This window comes from Peromyscus leucopus, chromosome 8b (genome assembly GCF_004664715.2).
Source record: "Peromyscus leucopus breed LL Stock chromosome 8b, UCI_PerLeu_2.1, whole genome shotgun sequence".
Taxonomy (NCBI): domain Eukaryota; kingdom Metazoa; phylum Chordata; class Mammalia; order Rodentia; family Cricetidae; genus Peromyscus; species Peromyscus leucopus.
In genome coordinates, this window is record NC_051086.1 from 36,887,869 (window position 1) to 36,907,773 (window position 19,905).

The following is a 19,905-nucleotide window of genomic DNA, read 5'->3' on the forward strand; positions in this document are numbered from 1 at the left end:
TGTGGAGGTCAAAGGGTAACTTTCAGGCTCCTAACTAACAGCCCTTCTTGCCTTCTGTTTCCAGGGAACCCCAAAGGTGCGATGCTCACCCATGGGAACGTGGTGGCTGATTTCTCGGGCTTTCTGAAAGTGACAGAGGTGAATAAAGTGAACTTCCTATGCAGGTGTTTCTTGAGGGGACACTTCCAGTTTTCCTAGCAGGGGTGTCCAACCTTTTGATGTTACCGTGTGACGCTCTCGTCTCCAAAGGTGTTAGACCCTATCCAGAGCTATGCTGAGATGAATGTAGAGAGAGGGCCAGAGGTCGGATGTGCATAGAGTTGTGTGTTGTTGTCCTTGTTCTAGGGTTTTGTAGTTTGGGCAGCCGTTCGCAGGCCGGAGTTTCTGTCCTCGATAGCGCAACCCCACTTTTACAGCCGCTTTTAGCCCCTAATGCTGTTTTTTGGTTGGGGCTCTCATTTGGTCGGGCCGGCCTCAAATACCTGATCCTCCTGCCTCAGTCTCCCAGATGCTGAGATTACAGGCAGCAGCCATCAGACCAGCTTTCAACCCCAATGCCAAAATGACCCTTCCCCCAACCTTCCTTCACTTCCTATCTAAAGGCGCTAAGAGCCCAGGGTGGGGGCGGGGAGCGTGTAAACCTGCTTTTCATTTTTCACCTCAAAAAAAAAAAAAAAAAAAAAAAAACGAGCTCCCTGAGCTCCCGTGTGTGCCTTTGTCTCAAGAGTAAGCCTCCATGACTTGTTTCTCAGGCAGGCCGGGGTTTAATTTGGTCGTTTTGTGTTTAAGGACTACTAGAGTCTGAGAAACAGCGGCAGCTGCTAATTGTAAGGCTGTGCTTAAAGGTAACTGTAAAGTCCAAAAAGCTTGCTTTCTCGGCCTGACAAAAGCATGTTAGTGTTTAGAAGCAGCTAAGAAGGGAGGACTGTCCCAAGCGCGGTGAGTATGTGCCACATCTTCCTTCCAGAGAAAGGGGGCCAGGCCCTTCCTCCACTGGGAAAACAATCGCTCTCCGAGTGTGTGCTACACGGTACTGTGGAGCGTAGACTCCAAACCCGGAGATGCTTTGGTGGGAAACTGAGGCATGGTTGCTGGTTGAGACCGGGGTCCTAAGCCATGATTCAGGATCCCCAAGTTTGTCCACGCTGGTTCAGAAGGCGAAAGGGGAGTGGAGACGTCTATGACAAGACAGAGCAGTTAGGTCCCACTAAGGAAATCCCCCACCTTTTGCTGGCCGGAACAGTTCGTGTCTCTGGGATCAGTCCCGTCTGGGAGACAGATGTGGGCCAGTGCCCAGCTTGTGCCTTCTCCTTTAAGGAAGGCCCTGCTTCCCAGCTGTGGCTTGGGAGGCTGTGTCTGGCCACCTGTTTGTGGCTTGGCCTCTGTTCCTCTGTCACCACCCGTAACTCAGTCCAGCTGGCACAGATGAGACCAAGGACTCTCTGAGGCCTAGAAAATGCCATCGAAGCAAGACCGGTCTCTACCCGGGTGGCCCAGGGAGGCTGCGGCAGACCGTTCAGGAAGGATGGGGAGGGGAGAGAGTCAGGCTGGCGCCAACACCAACAGGCAGACTACAAGTGAGGTGCAGGCCGTCCTGAGAGGAGACTTCCCTGCGGAGCCTGGCTCTGCTGGTTTATGTGTGCTTCATGTGGCTCTTTGCTTCTGCAGATAACCTACACCCACTGGCGCTGCGACCTAACACTTCGCTTCCTATGCTGCTTCTCTCTCTCTCTCTCTCTCTCTCTCTCTCTCTCTCTCTCTTCTCTCTCTCTCTCTCTCTCTCCCCCCCTCCTCCCCTCCCTCCCTCCCTCTCTCCCTTCTCCACCTTTCCTCCTCACCTCCTCCTCCTCTCTCATCATTTTTTCCTCTCACCTCACCTCTCTCTCTCTCTCTCTGTCCTCCCCCCTCCCCCTCCCCCGCTCCCTGCCCACCCCTCCCCCATGACCATTTTTCTCTTTATTGTTTTATGACTCTCTCGTTGTCTTCCTGTCAGTGTTTCTTTCCTTTCTGTCTCCCATGCCCGTCACCTGCAGAAAGTGATCTTTCCGAGACAGGACGATGTGCTCATCTCCTTCCTGCCTCTGGCTCACATGTTTGAGAGAGTGATCCAGGTAAGACGCCTGGCTGGCTGACCGGGACCTGCCTGGGCTCCTTGTGTTTTCTTGCAGAGTCAGTGGGCCCCCACTCGTGCGGATGTGCACTTTTCCTATTTGCCTTTAGCCCACATGTTTGAGCGAATGGTGCAGGTAAGGCCCTGGCATCAGGGAGGCACCCCTCCGTGCCCCAGACTCGCCACTTAGGGCAGGGCTGTCTCTTTGTCACTGCTGGTGTGAGGCAGAACCAACTATTCCATCCTTCGGAGGAAGCGCAAGGGGCCAGAGGGGTCGGAGGACCTCAGCCACCCCGCCTCCCCTCCCTAGGAGCCGTGCTTCAGGAGACACCCAGACCCACCCGTCCACTTCACCTCGCTCATAGGCACACCTCAGCTGGGCCAGCACCTGGTTGGTGGCGTCTGCTCCAAGAGCATTATGGGTTTGCAGAAGTGCTCTGTGACAAACAGCATGCTTCTGTTCCGTAACTCACAAACTCCTAAAAGACGAACGAAAGCAGTAACAATGTGGTATTAGACTGTCGTGGCTCCTAGGACTGTGGACCTGGGCTGTGTAGGACTGGTCCCCAGACAGATCTTGTGAGAACAGAGAGAGAGCAAAGGCAGGAATCCATGTAGGAAGGTGGAGTCCAAGACTTTGCCATGCGCACGTCACTCAGAGGATCAGCCTGCGAATACAATAGATCTTTCAAATATATTTCTACTTTGTCTAGAGGGGCGATCTGCTATCATGGGCCTTGCTTTCCACCTCTCTGGGCCTGGATTAGACTGCCAGCCATGGCTGTCAACTAGTTTTCTTGATCTGGGCAAGTCGCTTTGCCTCTCTGAGCTTTGCATTCTTCTCCCACAAATGGTCATGCTGGAAATACTGCCTTTCTTAAAAGGCTGTCCTGGGTGTTAAAGAACAGGGCGAATAAAAGGCCCCTCCTGTGCTTCTGGCCCCGTAGGGACCAGCCAGGAGCCCCGGGTCTCCCACCAGCTCTAGTACCTGACGAGAATGGTGCCTCATGCCACAGTTGCAGAGATGTCGCTGGGAAATCTGCAGCCCCTCTAGGGACCTGAGCAGACACATTTACAGAGTGTGGATAATAGAACATTCCATGGACCTGAGTTTCCAGGGTGGGAGCAGGGTGGCTCGTGTCTAGGGTGGAGAGTGGCTGGCTGTGAGGGAAGCAGGCACCAACAGGAACAGGTACTTCAGCATCATCCACTTGGCCTTCTCCTTAGGCCTGGCGGGGACTCAGTGCAAAGGCTGTAGGTGGGTGGGTCGCTCACTCGGCACTCTTGAGTGTCTTACGGCAGCAGCCAGGGCTGGGTGGGGTCTGGGGTGTTCTCGGGCCTGCAGCCAGGAGTACCCACCCTAAATGACTCCCACATTCTATCCTCTCCTTTCAGTCTGTTGTCTACTGCCATGGAGGCCGCGTGGGCTTTTTCCAGGGAGACATCCGCCTCCTCTCAGAGGACATGAAGGCTCTCCACCCCACCATCTTTCCTGTGGTCCCACGGCTGCTGAATCGGATGTATGACAAGGTGAGTCCCACAGACTGGAAGGCTTCATATCTGCTGGTGTGGACAGAATCTGGGGCCCCAGGGAGGCTTTCCTTCCCTCCAACCCAGGTCTAAAAGGAAGCCTCCTTTCTTATGTTCCCTGACTCTTCCCTGTACTTCCTTCTCCTTTTTTTCCAACCTACAAAACTCTGGTTAAAGAGACCTGACCTTCTGTCCCCTCCCCCCCTCCTTCCCCTCTCCTACTCTGCCCTCCCCTCCCCTTCCCATCTCCAGAATGTTCCTGGCCCTTGATAGTGCTAACCTTCAGCTTCATGCCACAAATCCAGTGACCTCTCACAAGGGTACTCGGGAGCATGGCTCCTCTGCTGGCTAGTCTGGGTCCTCTTCCTGAAGGATGCGTTTAGAAGCAAGCTAGCTAGTCAGGCCCCAGAGCTGTCTCCTGCTTGTGCTCCTCAGATCTTCCACCAGGCAGACACTTCACTAAAGCGGTGGCTCCTGGAGTTCGCAGCGAAGAGAAAGCAGGCCGAGGTCCGGAGTGGAATCATCAGGAACAACAGTATCTGGGATGAACTCTTCTTCAGTAAGATCCAGGTAAGGAAACAGGGCTGTGAGTCTAGAGTGACGCTGTGCCCTGCGGGTGATCCCACAGGAGAAATGGAGAAGATTGTGCCGGTGACCCGTAATAAGGAGAGAAAAATAACTCCTGTGCTCAGGAAGTCAGAGCTTAAGCTGCTGCTGGATTTTTTGTTTGTTTGATTGTTTGTTTGTTTGGCTTTTGAGACAGGGTATCTCTGTGTAGCTTTGGTGCCTTTCCTGGAACTCACTCTGTAGTCCAGGCTGGCCTCGAACTTACAGAGATCCACATGCCTCTGCCTCCCAAGTACTGGGATTAAAGGCGTGCGCCACCACTGCCTGGCTGCAGCTGGAATTTTAGAGGCATGATTTTTTTTTTTTAAATTTTTGGAGATGTGTTGTATTTGCTAAAAAGCAACCAGCATGAAGGACCCCTAGGTTGTCCATGCCCCAGTGGATGGCCTCACACCCGTGCATATGTGGGCAGCACAAGCTGAACCCCATAGGATGTTAAAGCCAAAGAGAGGACAGAGAGTTGGGAGAGGTGAGAGGTCAGGGATGGACCCCGGTAGAGTTAACAGGAAAAGTGGGGAGTGAATGTTATATGAGATTCTCCAAGAATTAATAAAAATATTACGTGCACATACATCCGTGCACATATATACATATTTAAAAGGCCCCTAGAAAGGAGGTCCTTTGGCCTCCACCTTCCTGGGTGGTCAAGTCATTGCTCCACTAAGACACTCCTGGGGCCCGAAGGCCTGGGCTTCCTCGTGCCATCCCCAGGAAACTAGCTATGGTGGCTTTTCAATAGCACCAGCTCCTCGCCAGACGAGCAGGAGTCCTCTCTCCCTTTTCTGGTGTCCCATCCCTTCAGCCTCTCCCAAATCAGGCCGGTCCAGAAGTGTTCCCTTGCTGTATCACCGCCACAGCCTCCTGCTCTGCACCACCCAAGGAATCTAGTTCATTAGTACTATCGGCTCACTCTTGTTCTTGCTGTTCTATTTTTAGCCATGAAAATTAATATTTAAACTCTCTTGGCTCAGCTTACAGAAACAAAGAGTTTCAGGTATCCTTTGTCCTCTGCAGAACGTAGTAAATAAAGCATGGTATTGATTTATGCATGAGAAAAAGGCCCTGCCATTAAAATGGGAGTTGGAGAAAATTGTCCTAAGTAATTGCTTTGGAGGCCTGTGAATAATGAGAGAGTGAGGAAGCAGCTGAATCCTTTAAGGAGGGAGAAGGGTAGTATTTTTTAAAAAATGCCACATGGAATAATGGCACTTATCTCAAACCAGCTACAGGACTGGACATGCTGTGGGTTAGGCTTGTCGACTGATCAAGCTTACTATTTGGAAGGGGAGGGGGGCTTCCCCGGCACAGAGCTTTACTGCCTCAGCGTGTAGCTTCCTTCCTGACGTGAGCCCCAGCATCCAGGGTCCAGTTGTTGAAAGCTGGTCTTGAATGAGGACCATCTCGGGTGTCACAGGCATTGGCAGCTTCTCTCTCCCCGCAGGCCAGTCTTGGTGGGCACGTGAGGATGATTGTTACTGGAGCAGCCCCCGCATCGCCAACAGTCCTGGGGTTCCTACGAGCAGCTCTGGGGTGCCAGGTATTATCATCCAGGGCCTTCCATCGGGGGCACTGGGATGTGTGCCAGGGTACAGCTCTTATACGCTCTACTGTACAAAGGGAGATCCCGGGGCCGGGGGAGCCTTTCATTCTGTGGATAAGAAAAACCCACAGCCACAGAGAGCTAGAATGGCCATGCCATCTTTTGGGAACCCCCAGGTATATCCATGCTAGGAGGGCCCTTTACCTGGACTTTGGGAGTTGTAGCAAAAGGAAAAGGAACCAGATGAACTATAACTGTATCCTTAGGGGCTGGAGAGATGGCTCAGTGGTTAAGAACACTTGTGCTCTTCCAGAGGACCTGAGTTTGGTTTCCAACAACCACATGGTGGTTCACAACTCTCTGTAACTCTAGTTCCAGGGGATCTAATGGCCTCTTCTGACCCGTACCTGACACACATGGTGCATATATATATGCTCACACACATGCATACACATAAAATAAATATTGTTTAAAAAAATGAAAATATAAATGCATCCGTGGTGAGCTGGAGATTCTGTATCATACTGTCCTGCCTCTCTGCACTCTACAGCCTTCAAAACATCTCCCATCTCAAAGCAAGAGCATCAGGGAGGAAGAGCCCATTCCTGTGCTGATATTTTATTATCTCTAAGAAAGACAAAATAGACAAGCAAAAGTATCCCTTTGTTTATCCATTCAGGGAACATCTGTCAAGTTCCTGCAGAAGCAGGGTATAGTGTCATGGTTGCAGCAGGGATCCAGGGGAAGTTAAACATGTCTGTTTCCTAAGTACAATGCTTCGATTTTTATGCTTTATATGCCTTGAACTCTGGAGAGGAATGTCAAAGATAAAATCAGACCTGTAGTAGGTCCAGAATATTTATCTTGAGTATGCATTATCCAAGTGAAAACAGAGCCTACAGTTGAAATGTGGCCAGAAACCTTTATTTCAAGCTGCCCAACCTAAGTGTTCACGGCAAAAGGCTGCAGCACAGCCTTGCTGTATTTGGTTCCACTGGAGTGAGCTGCCCAGAGCTCCATGCCTCCCACCTTCCTCAGCTGGGAGCAGCAGACAGTCAGTGGGAGGCAAGCTGGCCAAGAAGGGCCCACAGACAGCTCTGGAACAGTGTGGCCCACATCACGGTTTCTGTGTTTTGCTTGAAGGTCTATGAAGGTTATGGGCAAACTGAATGCACAGCTGGATGTACCTTCACAACGCCAGGAGACTGGACCTCAGGTAGAGCAGCGTGTGTGAAGTGACGGGGGGGGGGGGGAGTAGGGGTAGGGGACAGTCCGTGGTCCACTTCATATCAAGACTCCAGCCCACAAACTCCCTTCTGGAAATCCAATTTGCAGGAAAGTGACCAAGTTCTTTCAGGAACTTAGGGAAAAAAGCAAAAGAAACAGAAAAAATAAGTTAACAGTGGTTAAGTCTGGGTTGTGATACTGTGGATCTGATTTCTTTGTTGCAAATGTTTGCACCTTCCTTTTTATATTTTCCGCATTTTAAAATTTTTATTTGTAATTTAAAATTGCATTGATTTGCTTACTTTGTTTACATGTGCACGCGCACACGCGCGTGCGCGCAAGCTGTGACACACATGTAGAAGTCAGGGGACAACTTGCATGGGTTTGTTTTATCCTTCTGTCATATAGATTTCTGGATCAAACTCAGATTTGTCGGGCTTGGCAGCAAGTATCTTTGCCCACTGATCTATCTCAAGAACCAGTCCTGGTTTTTGTCTAAATAAATAGAAGTTGTGCAAAATATAGATCACAGGATATAACTCCATGTGGTAACTACTTATAATACCAGCACATTGAGTTTTGTAGATTCTAGATAACCACACTGCCTGCTTCCAGTTATTTTAGAACTGTTTTTTAATAGCATGAAAGAAGCAGGCTATGATTGAATATGACTTATAATAGACAACTCTCTCTTTAAAAAATATGTACGAGTGTTTTGCCTACACATACATATGTGCACAGTGGGTGTGTCTGGTGCCTGTAGGGGCCAGAAGAGAATGTTGGATCCCCTGGAACTAGGGCTATAAGCTACTATGTGGGTTCTAGGAATCAAGCCCCAGTCCTTTTGGAAGAACAGTGAGTGGTTAACTGCTAAGCCATCTCTCCAGCTCCTCTGAGGATGATTTCCTAAAGACAGGGCTCCTGTGTTGTATCTAGAGGCCGGTGGCAATCTCAAAAGGATGTCCATGCACACTCTCACTACGAGGAGAGTTCTCCTAAGCAGACAGAAGTAGGTCTGTAGTAGTGTAGTTAGCCCTTGGGTCATCCATCACCAGATTCAGAGTAGGCACTGGACAAACTTGGAAAGCACTCAGCAAGAGAATTCTTTCAGACTCTTCTCCCTGGGGTCACTGTTTGTGCTTACATTTGCTCAAATAAACCTGGAAAATTTAGAATGATGTGTATGCAAAAAAAGATGCTAGGTAATGCAATAGTCTTTCACATCATCTTGAAACATGATAGGTAGACTCAAAATGCAAACTGCATTTGACTGAGCAGATAAGGAATTTTTTTTATGAACCCTGACTCATTACACTCCAGCTGGGTAAAGACTGCTCCATATAGAAGCTCCTTGGTCACTTTCCTGCTGCCAGATATTCTTCAGGAACTATCTTTGGAAGTCATGCTCAATAATTTTAAAAAGTATTCAAATATTTGTTTTTAATTATGTATATGTGGGAGGTGGGGGTATGTGCATGTGAGTGCACATGCCCATGGGGGCCAGAAGAGGGCAGCAGATCCCCTGAAGAAAAAGTTTCAGGTGGTTGTGAGCTAACTCAACATGAATGCTGGAAACCAAATTCTTCTCTGTAGGAACAGCAAGCCCTCTTAACTGCCGAGCCAGCTCTCCAGCACCTAGCTTTTTTTTCTCATTGTTTCCATCATACTGAGCCATCATTCCACAAATTCCATTCTTTTTAGACACTTTCATTCTACCTTTTAAAAATATATATTTATTTATTTATTTATGTAGGAGAGTATATGTATCTCATGGTGCACATGTGGATGTCAGAAGAAAGCTTACAAGAGTCCATTCTCTCTGTCCACCATGTAGCTTCTGGGGATCAAACTTCAGACATCTGGCTTAGTGGCAGGCCCCTCTCCCCACTGAGCCCACTTTGAACCCACGTACCTTGAAGGCCGTCCTTAACATTTTCCTATATAAAACTGTTGACTTTATATCCATGCTTACTAGAAAACCTAAGATGCTGGGTGTGAGAAGACTGATGTCTCTTTGTAGAGTACCCTAACAGGTTTGGCAATGTATCTTCTGAAAGAGAAACCCAAGTGCCATAGCCTTCTTTTTTATCCCCATGGCCAAGGTTTCAGGACCTTGGCCAGCACCCGTTCAACACTCCTTTGGCTGATCAAGGACCACAAAGGCTAGTGAATGACTAGATAGAATCTTGTGGCTAGATTGTGTAAGAACCACAAAATTTGGAATTCGATTTTTTTTTTGAGGATGAGTAACTTCACCCTGTTTTCTTGTTCCTTGCTCACCTAAGTGTAGTGTTTAGTTCAACAGCATCAATACTGCCTAAGTGTCTATGAAAAACACAGGCCCTCATGCCTCATCCCAGACCTGAGTCTAAATCTGCAGTGTAACAAGAGTTGTAGGTTATCTCTGTATGCACCAATCAATAGCCTTACTAGGAAAAAAGAAACGATGACTATATTTTATGACGCACAAGCAAGATTTATGATCTGACATTGGGGAAAACATTTTGTTTGGGGATAAAGTCTCATAGAGCACATGCTGGCCTCAGTCTCCTGATCCTCCAACATCCGTCTCCTGGATGATGCTATTGTAGGTGTGTACCACCATGCCTAGCTGGAAAAAAATGTTTTGATGTAGGCACCGTTGTAAAACCTCCTAACCTTCTGGACAGTGGACACAAGACACCCCCTTACTCAGGGACCCCATGTAGGTTTGTGCTAGGCAAATTATGCCTGTTTCACTCTGTAAGGACCAAATATAAGGGCCAGTGAGATAGTTCAGCTGGTGAAGATATGTGCTGCCAAGCCTGATAACCTCAGAATCCACTGACTCCTCCAAGCTATCCTCTGACCTCCACACAAGTGCTGTGGTGTACTACATGTATGTACACACACACACACACACACACACACACACACACACACACACACTATACTAACAAATGTGGAAAAATTAAAAATTAAGAACCAAATGTAAGCCTGGCATGGTGGTGCCCTCCTATAATTGCAAGTCTGTTAAGGTTGACACAGGATCACAAGTGTGCGGCCAGCCTGGGCGCTATAGTACATTCCAAAACAACCCGGGGTTACACCGAGAACAGTCCTGTGTAATAATAAGTAATCAAGTATAAAGGGAAGGTCAGCCTCTGCTTTCTCTGGAGCTTAGTTTCGTCCTCGGTTTCTCCCTTTACACCCGACCAGCACCTGTGTGAAGGACTCAGGTCCCAAGGCTCCCTGCTTTGACCCGCTGGGAGTTTTGTTTCCATTTTTGCTTTGTCCGTGTTTTGTTTTGTTTTGTTAGAGGCGAGGTCTCCTGTAGCTCAGGCTAGCCTCAAACTACTCACCATGCAGCCAAGGATGGCCTTGAGCTCCTGGTAGTTTTCCCTCCACCTCTCAAGTTGTGGAATCATGGGCATGCTCCACCACGCCAGGATGCTTGGGGATCTCCTGAGGTGCTGAGCACCGTCCGTGCTGAAACACTGACAAGTGTCATCTCATTCCGCTGTCCTAGGGCACGTAGGGGCACCTCTGCCTTGCAATCACATCAAGCTGGTTGATGCAGAGGAACTCAACTACTGGACCAGCAAAGGAGAGGGAGAGGTGAGCTTAAGATGTCATCTCTTGCTTCTCTGGGTGTCACATGCAGCCAGTTGAAAAGCAAGAGCAGTGTGCATGGAGCCATTTTCTCCTTGCTTGCATGTAAAGCCATTTAAAGTTATCCATGTACTTGATTCAACCAAAACCCAACGCTGGGCCTGGGTGGACTACATCAAGATTTTTTTTTATATTTCTGACCCTTAAAAGAAGCTCCCCTCCCCCACATACACGCCCAGTTGTGGCCTGGGTCGCTGCAGTACAACACGTCTCATCAGAAACATGGCCATATTCAAGTAGGCCAAATGAAGTGGGCTGAGCTGGGCTGTTCTTGCTCAGTCCTAGGGAGTGGGTGGAGAAACAGATTGTCCGCCAATGAAGCAGGGGGCCCGAGCAGCTCTGGTGGGACTGGCCAGTCATCAGTATCTGTGGTGAGTGTCACAGAACAGCATGAGCCTAGGATCAGGGACTCCTGAGGCAGAAGAGGTAGCAAATGAAGAAAGGGTGGTCAGGGCAGGGGTAGGCTGCTTCAGAGAAGGTGAGGGGCAGGTCATGGGCAGAGACTGCAGAAGGGTACTTCGTGCCCTCTGGTCTGTCACAGTCTCCACAGTGGCCTTCTGATAGATGGATAGCACACTTGCGCTCATGCCTGGTGACAGGCCGGTGGTGTTGGATTCCTGATGTCATGAGTGAGCAAAGCCATGGTGTTTGCCCCCACAGATATGTGTGAAAGGCCCAAATGTGTTCAAAGGCTACTTAAAAGATGAGGACAGGACAAAGGAGGCCCTGGACAGCGACGGCTGGCTTCACACTGGGGACATTGGGAAATGGCTGCCGGTATGTACATTTGGAGGCTGGTGCTCCACGTGCCAGCAATGAGTGGGCGTGAGATTCAAGGCACTAAGGGGGGCACCTCTCCATATGCACCCCAAACTTGCCCCAAGCTTCCTGCTCCTGTTGTTCCAATGAAAGTGACTGTGGCCTGTGTGGAGGGCAGAACTTGGGCCTCAGAACCGACTTACTATATTTTGTGGGTTCCAGGAAGGGGTTTGCTGGTGTACGGAGCCTGGTAGTTAAGTAGAAGGAGGAACATTTCTTGAGCAGATCTGAGAAAGCCAGTGTCTTAGTTAGGGTTTTATGGCTGTAAAGAGTCACCATGATCGTGGCAACTCTTATAAAGGAAAACATTTAATTGGGGCTGGCTTATAGTTCAGAGGTTTAGTCCATTATTGTCATGGCAGGAAGCATGGCAGTGCAGGCAGACATAGTGCTGGAGAGGAAATGAGAGTTCTGCATCCAGATTGGCAGGTAGCAGGAAGAGAGAGTGCCACTGGGCCTGGCTTGGGCTTCTAAAACCCCAAAGCTCACCCTCAGGGACACACTTTCTCCAACAAGGCTACACCTCCTCCAACAGGCCCCAACTCTCAACAGTACCACTCCTTATGAGCCTGTGGGGGCCATTTTCATTCAGACTGGCCCCAGCTGAGAGGCTGGCATCTGGAGAAGGGAAAATCTTGGAGTCGGTAGATAAGGGATGCCTCAGTTCTTTTGGCTCTGCTGGGAGTTGTTTTTGTCACCTTGAGCAAAGCCACACTCCTCTTTTGGGGCACACCCTGGCCCATTTGTAGAAACTGAATCTTCATAGCATTCTTTGGCTATGGCTCCCAATGTTTATCCCAAACCAATTTGCCTCATTGTCTCATTTAAAAAAAAATGACATCATTTATATGTTCTGTGTACCTGTGTGCTTGTGTATGTGGGTGTGACCATGGTGATTGTGAGGTCAGAGGACAACTTGCATGCTTTGATTCTCCTTCTACCATGAGAGTCCTGGGGTTCAAACTCAGGTCAGAGCCTTGGCAGAGAGTGCCTTTACCCACTGAGCCGCCTTTCTGGCCCACATTCCTTTATTTCAAAAAACGAGGATAATAGTATCGTTTGCTTCTACAGTCGTTGTCACGAGGAACAAACGAGATCATGGCTACAAAGCACTTAAGCACAGTGCCTGCCGTGTATCAGACAACTGTGCAAATCCTTCAAGGAAAAAAAAAAATACTGTGGCCAACACCCAGAGCCCTTGCCTGGTGTCACTCATCCAGGGGACCTCTTCTGTATGTCTGGAAAGTTGCTGCTGTTTGGTCAGAATCTGAGGCGTTGAGCTTATCAGACACATGAATGATGCTGAGCCCTCCCATGGGCTCTGGGGCCACGTGAGCCAACTGGCCTCTGCTTGGGCCTGTGCACTTGCCTTTGAGAAACCTTCATGCCTGTGGCAGACAAGAACGAGTCCCCAGTGTGTTCCCTGGAACAGGGACTCTGCTCAGGGAAGGCATACATTTTTATTTTCATTTTTAGTGTGAGTAGGGTTGAGGGTACAAGCATCAGGGAAGAAGCAGAGGACAGGCACTCACCGGACCCGACTCTAGGCCAAGAGACCAAGAGCGAGAAGGGACAGTCGGGCCAGGATCAGTAGACGATCAGCTCCAACAGAAGGCCCACAGGTGTGTAGGGGAGGGGCAGGAGAGGCCTGTGGAACATGGACACCTGTGGAGGAACAGATGTCCTATAAGCCAAGGAAGATTGAGACTCGAGGCCCCGCACTTGCAGGAGTCCCTTTCAAAGTCCTGCAGTCAATTGGATTATTTCTTGTCTTTTGTTTTTGTATTGATGATGATGGTGGTGGTGACAGGTTTTTTTGAGAAGGTCTTTCTGTATAGTCCTATATGTATAGTCCTGGCTGGACTCAAACGTGCTGCCATCCTCTTGCCTCAACCTCCCAAGTGTTGGGGTTATAGACACATACCGTAATGCCCGGTTTCTGTGTTATTTTTTTTTTTCCATAAAGAAAGGGTCTCAGAACCGTAAACACTCAGAGCTGAAGCACTGAACTTGAATGAAGCCTCCCACCCTTCAGGGAGAGGCGAGAAGTGAGTAAATAAATTCTTGTGGAGTAGCTGGTGTGCTCAGACACAAGAAATTAAAAAGCTGTCAACAGAGCATGGAGTCAGTCTCAAAAGTTATCATCATTTCTAAATAAGGGCTGAATTTGAATTGACATTGTTCTTCCATTTGAAACAAATGTTTATGCTTTCTCTGTCTGTCATGTCAGGCCCATTGTGCGTTCATGGTTTAACTTCCTCTTAGCTGTGATGTGATTTTCCTGATCACTGTTTTCCCTACACATTGTGTTTGGCCTTTTTGTTTCTACTCATAAACAAGCTCAATCTGCAATTTTTCTTTTAAAATACGACTCTGGCTTTGGTGTCAGCTTATTTGAATGAATGGATGAGTGATATTTTTGTCATGTTTTTTCCCATTTTCTGGAAGACAATGTGCAAGGCTTCAATGGTTATGTTTAAGAGATATTTGTGCTTAGAAGGTTATTATTTTATAGTACTAGATGAAGGAGAAGGCATAGACCTCTAATCCAGAAAGTCCTGGTTCTCAACCCTGAGTCCTCTGTTCTCAAGCCTTGTGGCTGTTGGAGGAGTTAACTAATGTGTCTGACCCTCATTTTCCTCATTAGAGGAACAGAGGTGACCATATCTGGCTGTTGCTATGAAGATCAAAGGAGCTAGTGTAAGGGAAACGTAGGAGATCCAGCCCCAGTGCTGGGGAAAGCACGCCTGCTTTCTTCTTCTCTCCTGGAGAGATTGCTCTAGCCCTGGAGGACCAAACAGATGGAGTGGGGATGGAGGGTGTGCAGGGCTCTTTCTGCTCAAGACGTACTTTCCATGGGAGGAGGAAGAGGTGGGTGCAAAAGAGGTCTGGGAGTGAGGATTGATGGGCCTGAGCCAAGAGAGGTGAGGCAAACAGGAATGACCCCAGGCTGGGTCAGACTTGAGGAGAGTGATCTTCAGGAGCCTCATTCTGGGTAAGCTGTATTCTGGGTGGACAGATTTTCACAGCCTGATGGGAGTCACTGACCCGTGGTGAGATCTGGGAGCCAATGAAGAGATCTGAGAACTTGGATGTGTAGCTCAACTTTTCTCCAGTCCTGCCTGGCCCACGGTCAGGACAAATCTCTCTCACCCGCCATTCCCACAGCCAACTCAGACCCAACCAAGTAAAGACACAGAGACTTACATTCCTTACAAACTGTATGGCCATGGCAGGCTTCTTGTTATCTAGTTCTTCTATCTTAAATTAACCCATTTCTATTAATCTATACTTTGCCACGTGGCTCGTGGCTTACCGGTATTTTACATCCTGCTTCTCATCGTGGTGGCTGGCAGCGTCTCCTTCACTCCGCCTTCCTGTTCCCCCAATTCTCCTCTCTGCTAGTCCCGCCTATACTTCCTGCCTGGCTACTGGCCAATCAGTGTTTTATTTATCGATAAATTGTAGCAACATTTATTCGCAACGTACAGGACATCGCACAGCATAGGTGTATGGACATGGTTACCCCTGCTGTGCTGTTCTGGGAGATAATGAAAGTACCACAGCCACTTAAGCCCCCCCGGAACTCAAGCAGGTCCTGGGTCAGTGAAGTGAATAGGGTCCCAGAGGCCCCTGGCACCAGCACTCACTCCCTGTCCTCCCTGCCACTGGATACTGGAGAGGCTGGGGCTTCTAACACCATCTGGTGGTTGGGTGGAAGCCACAGGCTCTCTCTGACGAGTCTGCTGTCCACCAGGAGACGGCAAGGGCACTCTGGGTGGAGGCAGTAGCTGGAGCCGTAGACCCTAGTGAGGTCAAAGAGAGTGGACCTGGAGATGTCGGTGAGAAAAGGTGCAGCTGAGGGTGGGCCTGGCCAAGAGGAGCCCCGATGGGGCAGAGATGGAGCTGAGCAGAAGCAGATGAATGCCTGCTTCTGGGGTGAGGGTGGCTGGGGAAGCAGAGGGACCTGGTGAGGCTGATCCAGAAGAAAGGATGGCGGATGCTCAGGGCCCAGCAGAACTGGCATGTCACCCACCTGAGGTGGGCAATGGCCTCCCTCAAGCCCCATGCAGCATCTCTGTAGACACAGAGCGGAGCAGCTTGTGCTGGGGTGTACGGGGTAAGTCTGTACTGAGGAGGCGGGGTTCCAGCTTGGAAATGGGGGTGCTGTCTGAGGGCGCTGTCTGTTCGACTCCACAGGAGGGAACGCTTAAAATCATCGATCGGAAAAAGCACATATTTAAACTTGCTCAGGGGGAATACGTTGCACCAGAGAAGATTGAGAACATCTACATCCGGAGTGAGCCTGTGGCACAAATCTATGTCCATGGGGACAGCTTAAAGGTGAGCAATGGTGCCCCAGCCCGCTTGCACAGACTGGCCAGCCGAAAACCGCAGAGTAGATTGTGATTTCTAGTCAACCACCAGGATTTACCCATACATTACCCATCCTTTCTTAAAGAGAAATTGTGGGGCTTGGGAATCTAGCTCACTGGGTAGAGAGCTTGCCTGGCATGCAGAGAGTCCTGGGTGCTGTGCCCAGCACCACATAAAACCAGGCATGGTCGTACATTCAGGGACAGAGGCATGGATCATGAGTTTGATGCCAGCCTCAGCCTCAAAGCGAAACTACAGAAGAAATCCTGACTACTTAGGGTTTGATTAATTGCAGTAAGGCAAATGAGTTGCTTGAACATGTAGAAATAAACATTTCTACTAATTTTTTTTTTTTTTTTTTTTTTTTTTCAATTTTTGTTATTTGTTCTGACTATGTACATGTCAACTAAGAATCACTCTCTCCATGTATAGCGTGCACAATTTTATATTTTATGTATTCACTAACTCAAGGGGAAATTTCTTGAGGCACAATATTAAATAACAATTCCATATTTTTGCTTTTCTGATTGGGTGTGTGTATGTCTCTCTGTCTCTCTCTCTCTCTCTCTGTCTCTCTCTCTCTCTCTCTCTCTCTCTCTCATGTGTGTGTGTGTGTGTGTGTGTGTGTGTGTGTGTGTGTGTGTGTATGTGTGTTGCTGTGGGTTGAACTCAGGGCCTTCCTGCATGCTAACCAGGCTAACCACTGAGATACACTGCCATCTAAGCCCTGCTATGCAAATAAATCGCATGGGTAAATGGGTATAGTAATACAAGGAATGGTACCAATGATAATATCACTATCAGTATTAAAATGTTTCCTGTCAATATTATTTAGATCACAGTCAGAAAGACCAAAAATATATTCTGTGGTATCAGAGTTATTGACTCTGTTCTATCCTATGCATTTATGTATATAAAATTAAACCTTAAATTACTTTTAAAGAATAACCAAAAAACTTAAAATAGTTCTTCATAAGTAATTTTGAAGTAGTTTGGAAGTTCTGGGAAATGTATTTTGACTCACAGACTTTGGATCAATAAAGTTGTCTGATTAACGTCCTCAGAGATGTGCAGATCTGAGATTGACATGAAAATCAGAGAGATATATCAAAAATTGTGTGTGTGAATGTGTGTCTTTGTGTGTCTGTGTGTCCATGTGTGTCTTTGTGTGTGTGTGTGTGTGTGTGTGTGTGTGTGTGTGTGTGTTGTGTGTGTTTAATTTCTGGCTTTTGGTACTTGGATTTGAACCCAGGCCTCAGGCATGCTAATCAAATGCTTAGCCACTGAGCAGCCCTGTGTCAGAAGCAATCAGTCAGGACTGTGTGGCACCCTTGGTGGAAGTGTTTTATAACCTCTGAACAAATGTTTCATAACGGAAGACTTATTTTTAGGAAAGGGTGGAGTCTGAGAATACCAAGAGATTATTTTTTAATACCAGACCACAAATGAGAACTCTAAAAGCTTGTGTCGTGACTGTGTTTTCTGGTGGACTTTATAGGCCTTTTTGGTTGGCATTGTCGTGCCTGACCCTGAAGTCATGCCTGCCTGGGCTCATAAGAAAGGAATCAGAGGGACCTATCAGGAGCTTTGCGCAAATCAGGTCTGTACCCCCCGTGTTTCCTGACAGGTTGCCGAGCACTTCATGAGTCACATAACGAGGGGACAGGAGAGCTGACAGCAGTGAGGTCTGAATGCATACTGAGTGTCTGCTGTTACTTTCCACATGCTAGGAACCCTAAACCAGAGGTTTGTCGTCTTGTAGTTGCTGAAGTTATTCCTGTTGACTTCCTAGAAATTGAGTAAGCCATCGAATTCTTAGGTCCAGGAACCATCACACAAAGTTTATCTAGCCTATTGTCCCATAGCTTGAAAGGAGAGGAGGTGGCTTGTCCCGGGCCACACAGATGGTTCATAGCAGAGTCGGATGTGAACACAGGCTTTCTGCCAAGACAAGGTGGATCTCTGGGTTGAGAGGTAGTGATAGAATGGAAATAGCAACACAGCTCTTCCGCCTTAGAGCATCCACCATGCCTACCTTCACGGAACTGTCTTAGGCACATGTCTCGGGAGGACTGTTGTTCTGTGCTTCAGCAGCGGACCATAGGCTGGCATCTCTGGGTCCACTTTCCCTCGCTGAGCCCTGAGCTCTCATAGGAGTGGGAACCCTTCGGGGCTGACCAACAGAACACTTCAAGCATGCCCTGACTCATTCACAGTGACCTCTTTGGCCGTCTGCATCCCTTTCTCTCCTACTGAGAGATAGTAATTGGCATGGCACCAGGTCACCCTCAACAGGGAAGGGGCTGAGAGAACATATGTCTGCTCGGCCACTGGTCAACCTTACTTCAAAGTCTTATTCCTTCTATCCCCATTGAAATGTGTTCTTACTGGTTTGCTTCCATGGTTCAATTCAGGAGCTGAAGAAAGCCATTCTGGATGACATGGTGGCATTGGGGAAGAAAAGTGGACTCCATTCCTTTGAACAGGTAACTGTGCCCTTTCCCACACCCATTACATCACTTTGCATAGGAGCCTGGTGACCCTGACCTAGACTCTTGCCTCCATGGTGTGGCCAGCTGGAAGGCTCTACACGACAGACCCCCGAAGGCCTGTTTCAAGCAGACTGCAACTGCCTGCTCCTGAACTAAAATAGGTCACTGGACAAGTAAGACTGTGCTTGTTGCCCTTCTAACCGCAGGCGATCATAAGGCTGAAATAGAAGCCTTGCTGTCACTGGTAGATCACGTGGGCCTGCTTGGGCTCCCGAGTGCCCTACCTTATTTTTACTTTTATGGGCACGGCCTTCTTGGCAGCTTACCTGCTAGGAGGACACTATCGGCCCAGTGGCCTTCTGCAAAGGAGGAGGAAACAAAGTACCCACAGAGAAAGGACACTCAGTTCCTCTGAGACCTACTGTAGCTGGGCTCAGGACTGAGCATGCTCAGTCCTACTTCATGTATCATCTATGCGCTTGAGTAAAAGCCAAAGAGAAAAAGTTCCAAGCAGAAAATAGTAATATACTGATAGAAATTTTTATCCTTTGGATTTTGAAATAATTGTCTTTCATAAAGTCAGCATTTCATAATTTTATAGTAGGGGGGAGACGACAGTGAGATGGCCCAGCAAGTAAAGATGCTTGCTGCCACACCGAATGACCTGAGTTCAGTCCTGGGTCCCATATAATGGAAGGAGAGAACTAACTCCTCAAAGTTGACCTCTGAACTCCACATGCATGTGCAAATTCACTCATACAGAGAGACAGAGAGAGACACACACAGAGAATTGTAACAAAAATTTTTCACCAAGCATGGTGGCATACGCCTTTAATCACAGCATGTGGGAGGCAGAGGCAAGCAGATCTCTGTGAGTTCAAGGCCAGCCTGGTCTACACAGCAAGTTCCAGGACAGTCAGGGCTCTGTAGAGAGATCCCGTCTCAAAAACAAACAAACAAACAAACAAACAAATGTTTTCGCATAAAAAATGTTCCCAAAATATAGTATAAGGAATCTACAAGGCTTATAAGAATTTTAAATTTTTGTATACTTGTTTGATGATGGCTTAGAACTAGTTTTAAATGGTTTTAAATGTAGAATTCTTATGTTTAATCTGAAATTAAAATGTGTCTATGTACAAAGATTTTTTTTAAATTTTTTTTATTGTTGTTTTGCTTTGGTTTTGGACAGGGTGTCATGTTATAGTAGTTTCTGGGCAGGGCAGGCTGGCCTGCTACTTATTGCATAGCCCAGGATGGTCTTGAGCTCATTGCAATCCTCCTGTCTCAGCCTCCCAAGTATTCAGATTACAGGCACAAGCTACCTACCACACCCAGCTACAGTTTTAATTTCTTAACTTCAAGCTAAAGAAATCTAAAATAGTTTCAGTGTTTGAGATTATTTTTCTCTTGAAACAGATGTTTAAATTAAGCCAGTTTGAGAAATAAACTTTCATTTGTCAGTAACTATTTTAGGACAGCTACAGCTTGAATTTGAAGGGTCCTGGCTGCTTACTTTATTTTTCAGAGTA

At 48.0% G+C, this 19,905-nt stretch overlaps 1 protein-coding gene across 6 annotated transcripts in view; it reads left to right on the forward strand.

Annotated features, from left to right (window-relative positions):
* The window catches only part of Acsl6 (acyl-CoA synthetase long chain family member 6), a 59,526-nt gene that overhangs the window by 30,913 nt on the left and 8,708 nt on the right, over positions 1–19,905 (forward strand). For 3 of the 6 annotated variants that reach the window (XM_028879996.2, XM_028879993.2, XM_028879995.2), the window contains exons 10-20: positions 65–138; positions 2,169–2,246; positions 3,506–3,640; positions 4,076–4,210; positions 5,709–5,804; positions 6,951–7,023; positions 10,543–10,631; positions 11,346–11,462; positions 15,705–15,848; positions 17,380–17,481; positions 18,296–18,367. In XM_028879996.2, coding sequence (XP_028735829.1) covers positions 65–138; positions 2,169–2,246; positions 3,506–3,640; positions 4,076–4,210; positions 5,709–5,804; positions 6,951–7,023; positions 10,543–10,631; positions 11,346–11,462; positions 15,705–15,848; positions 17,380–17,481; positions 18,296–18,367 — 1,115 coding nt within the window. Of the gene's footprint in view, positions 1–64; positions 139–2,033; positions 2,112–2,168; positions 2,247–3,505; positions 3,641–4,075; positions 4,211–5,708; positions 5,805–6,950; positions 7,024–10,542; positions 10,632–11,345; positions 11,463–15,704; positions 15,849–17,379; positions 17,482–18,295; positions 18,368–19,905 lie in introns of all 6 variants that reach the window. The other 3 variants (XM_028879997.2, XM_028879994.2, XM_037201355.1) reach the window with 2 other exon arrangements.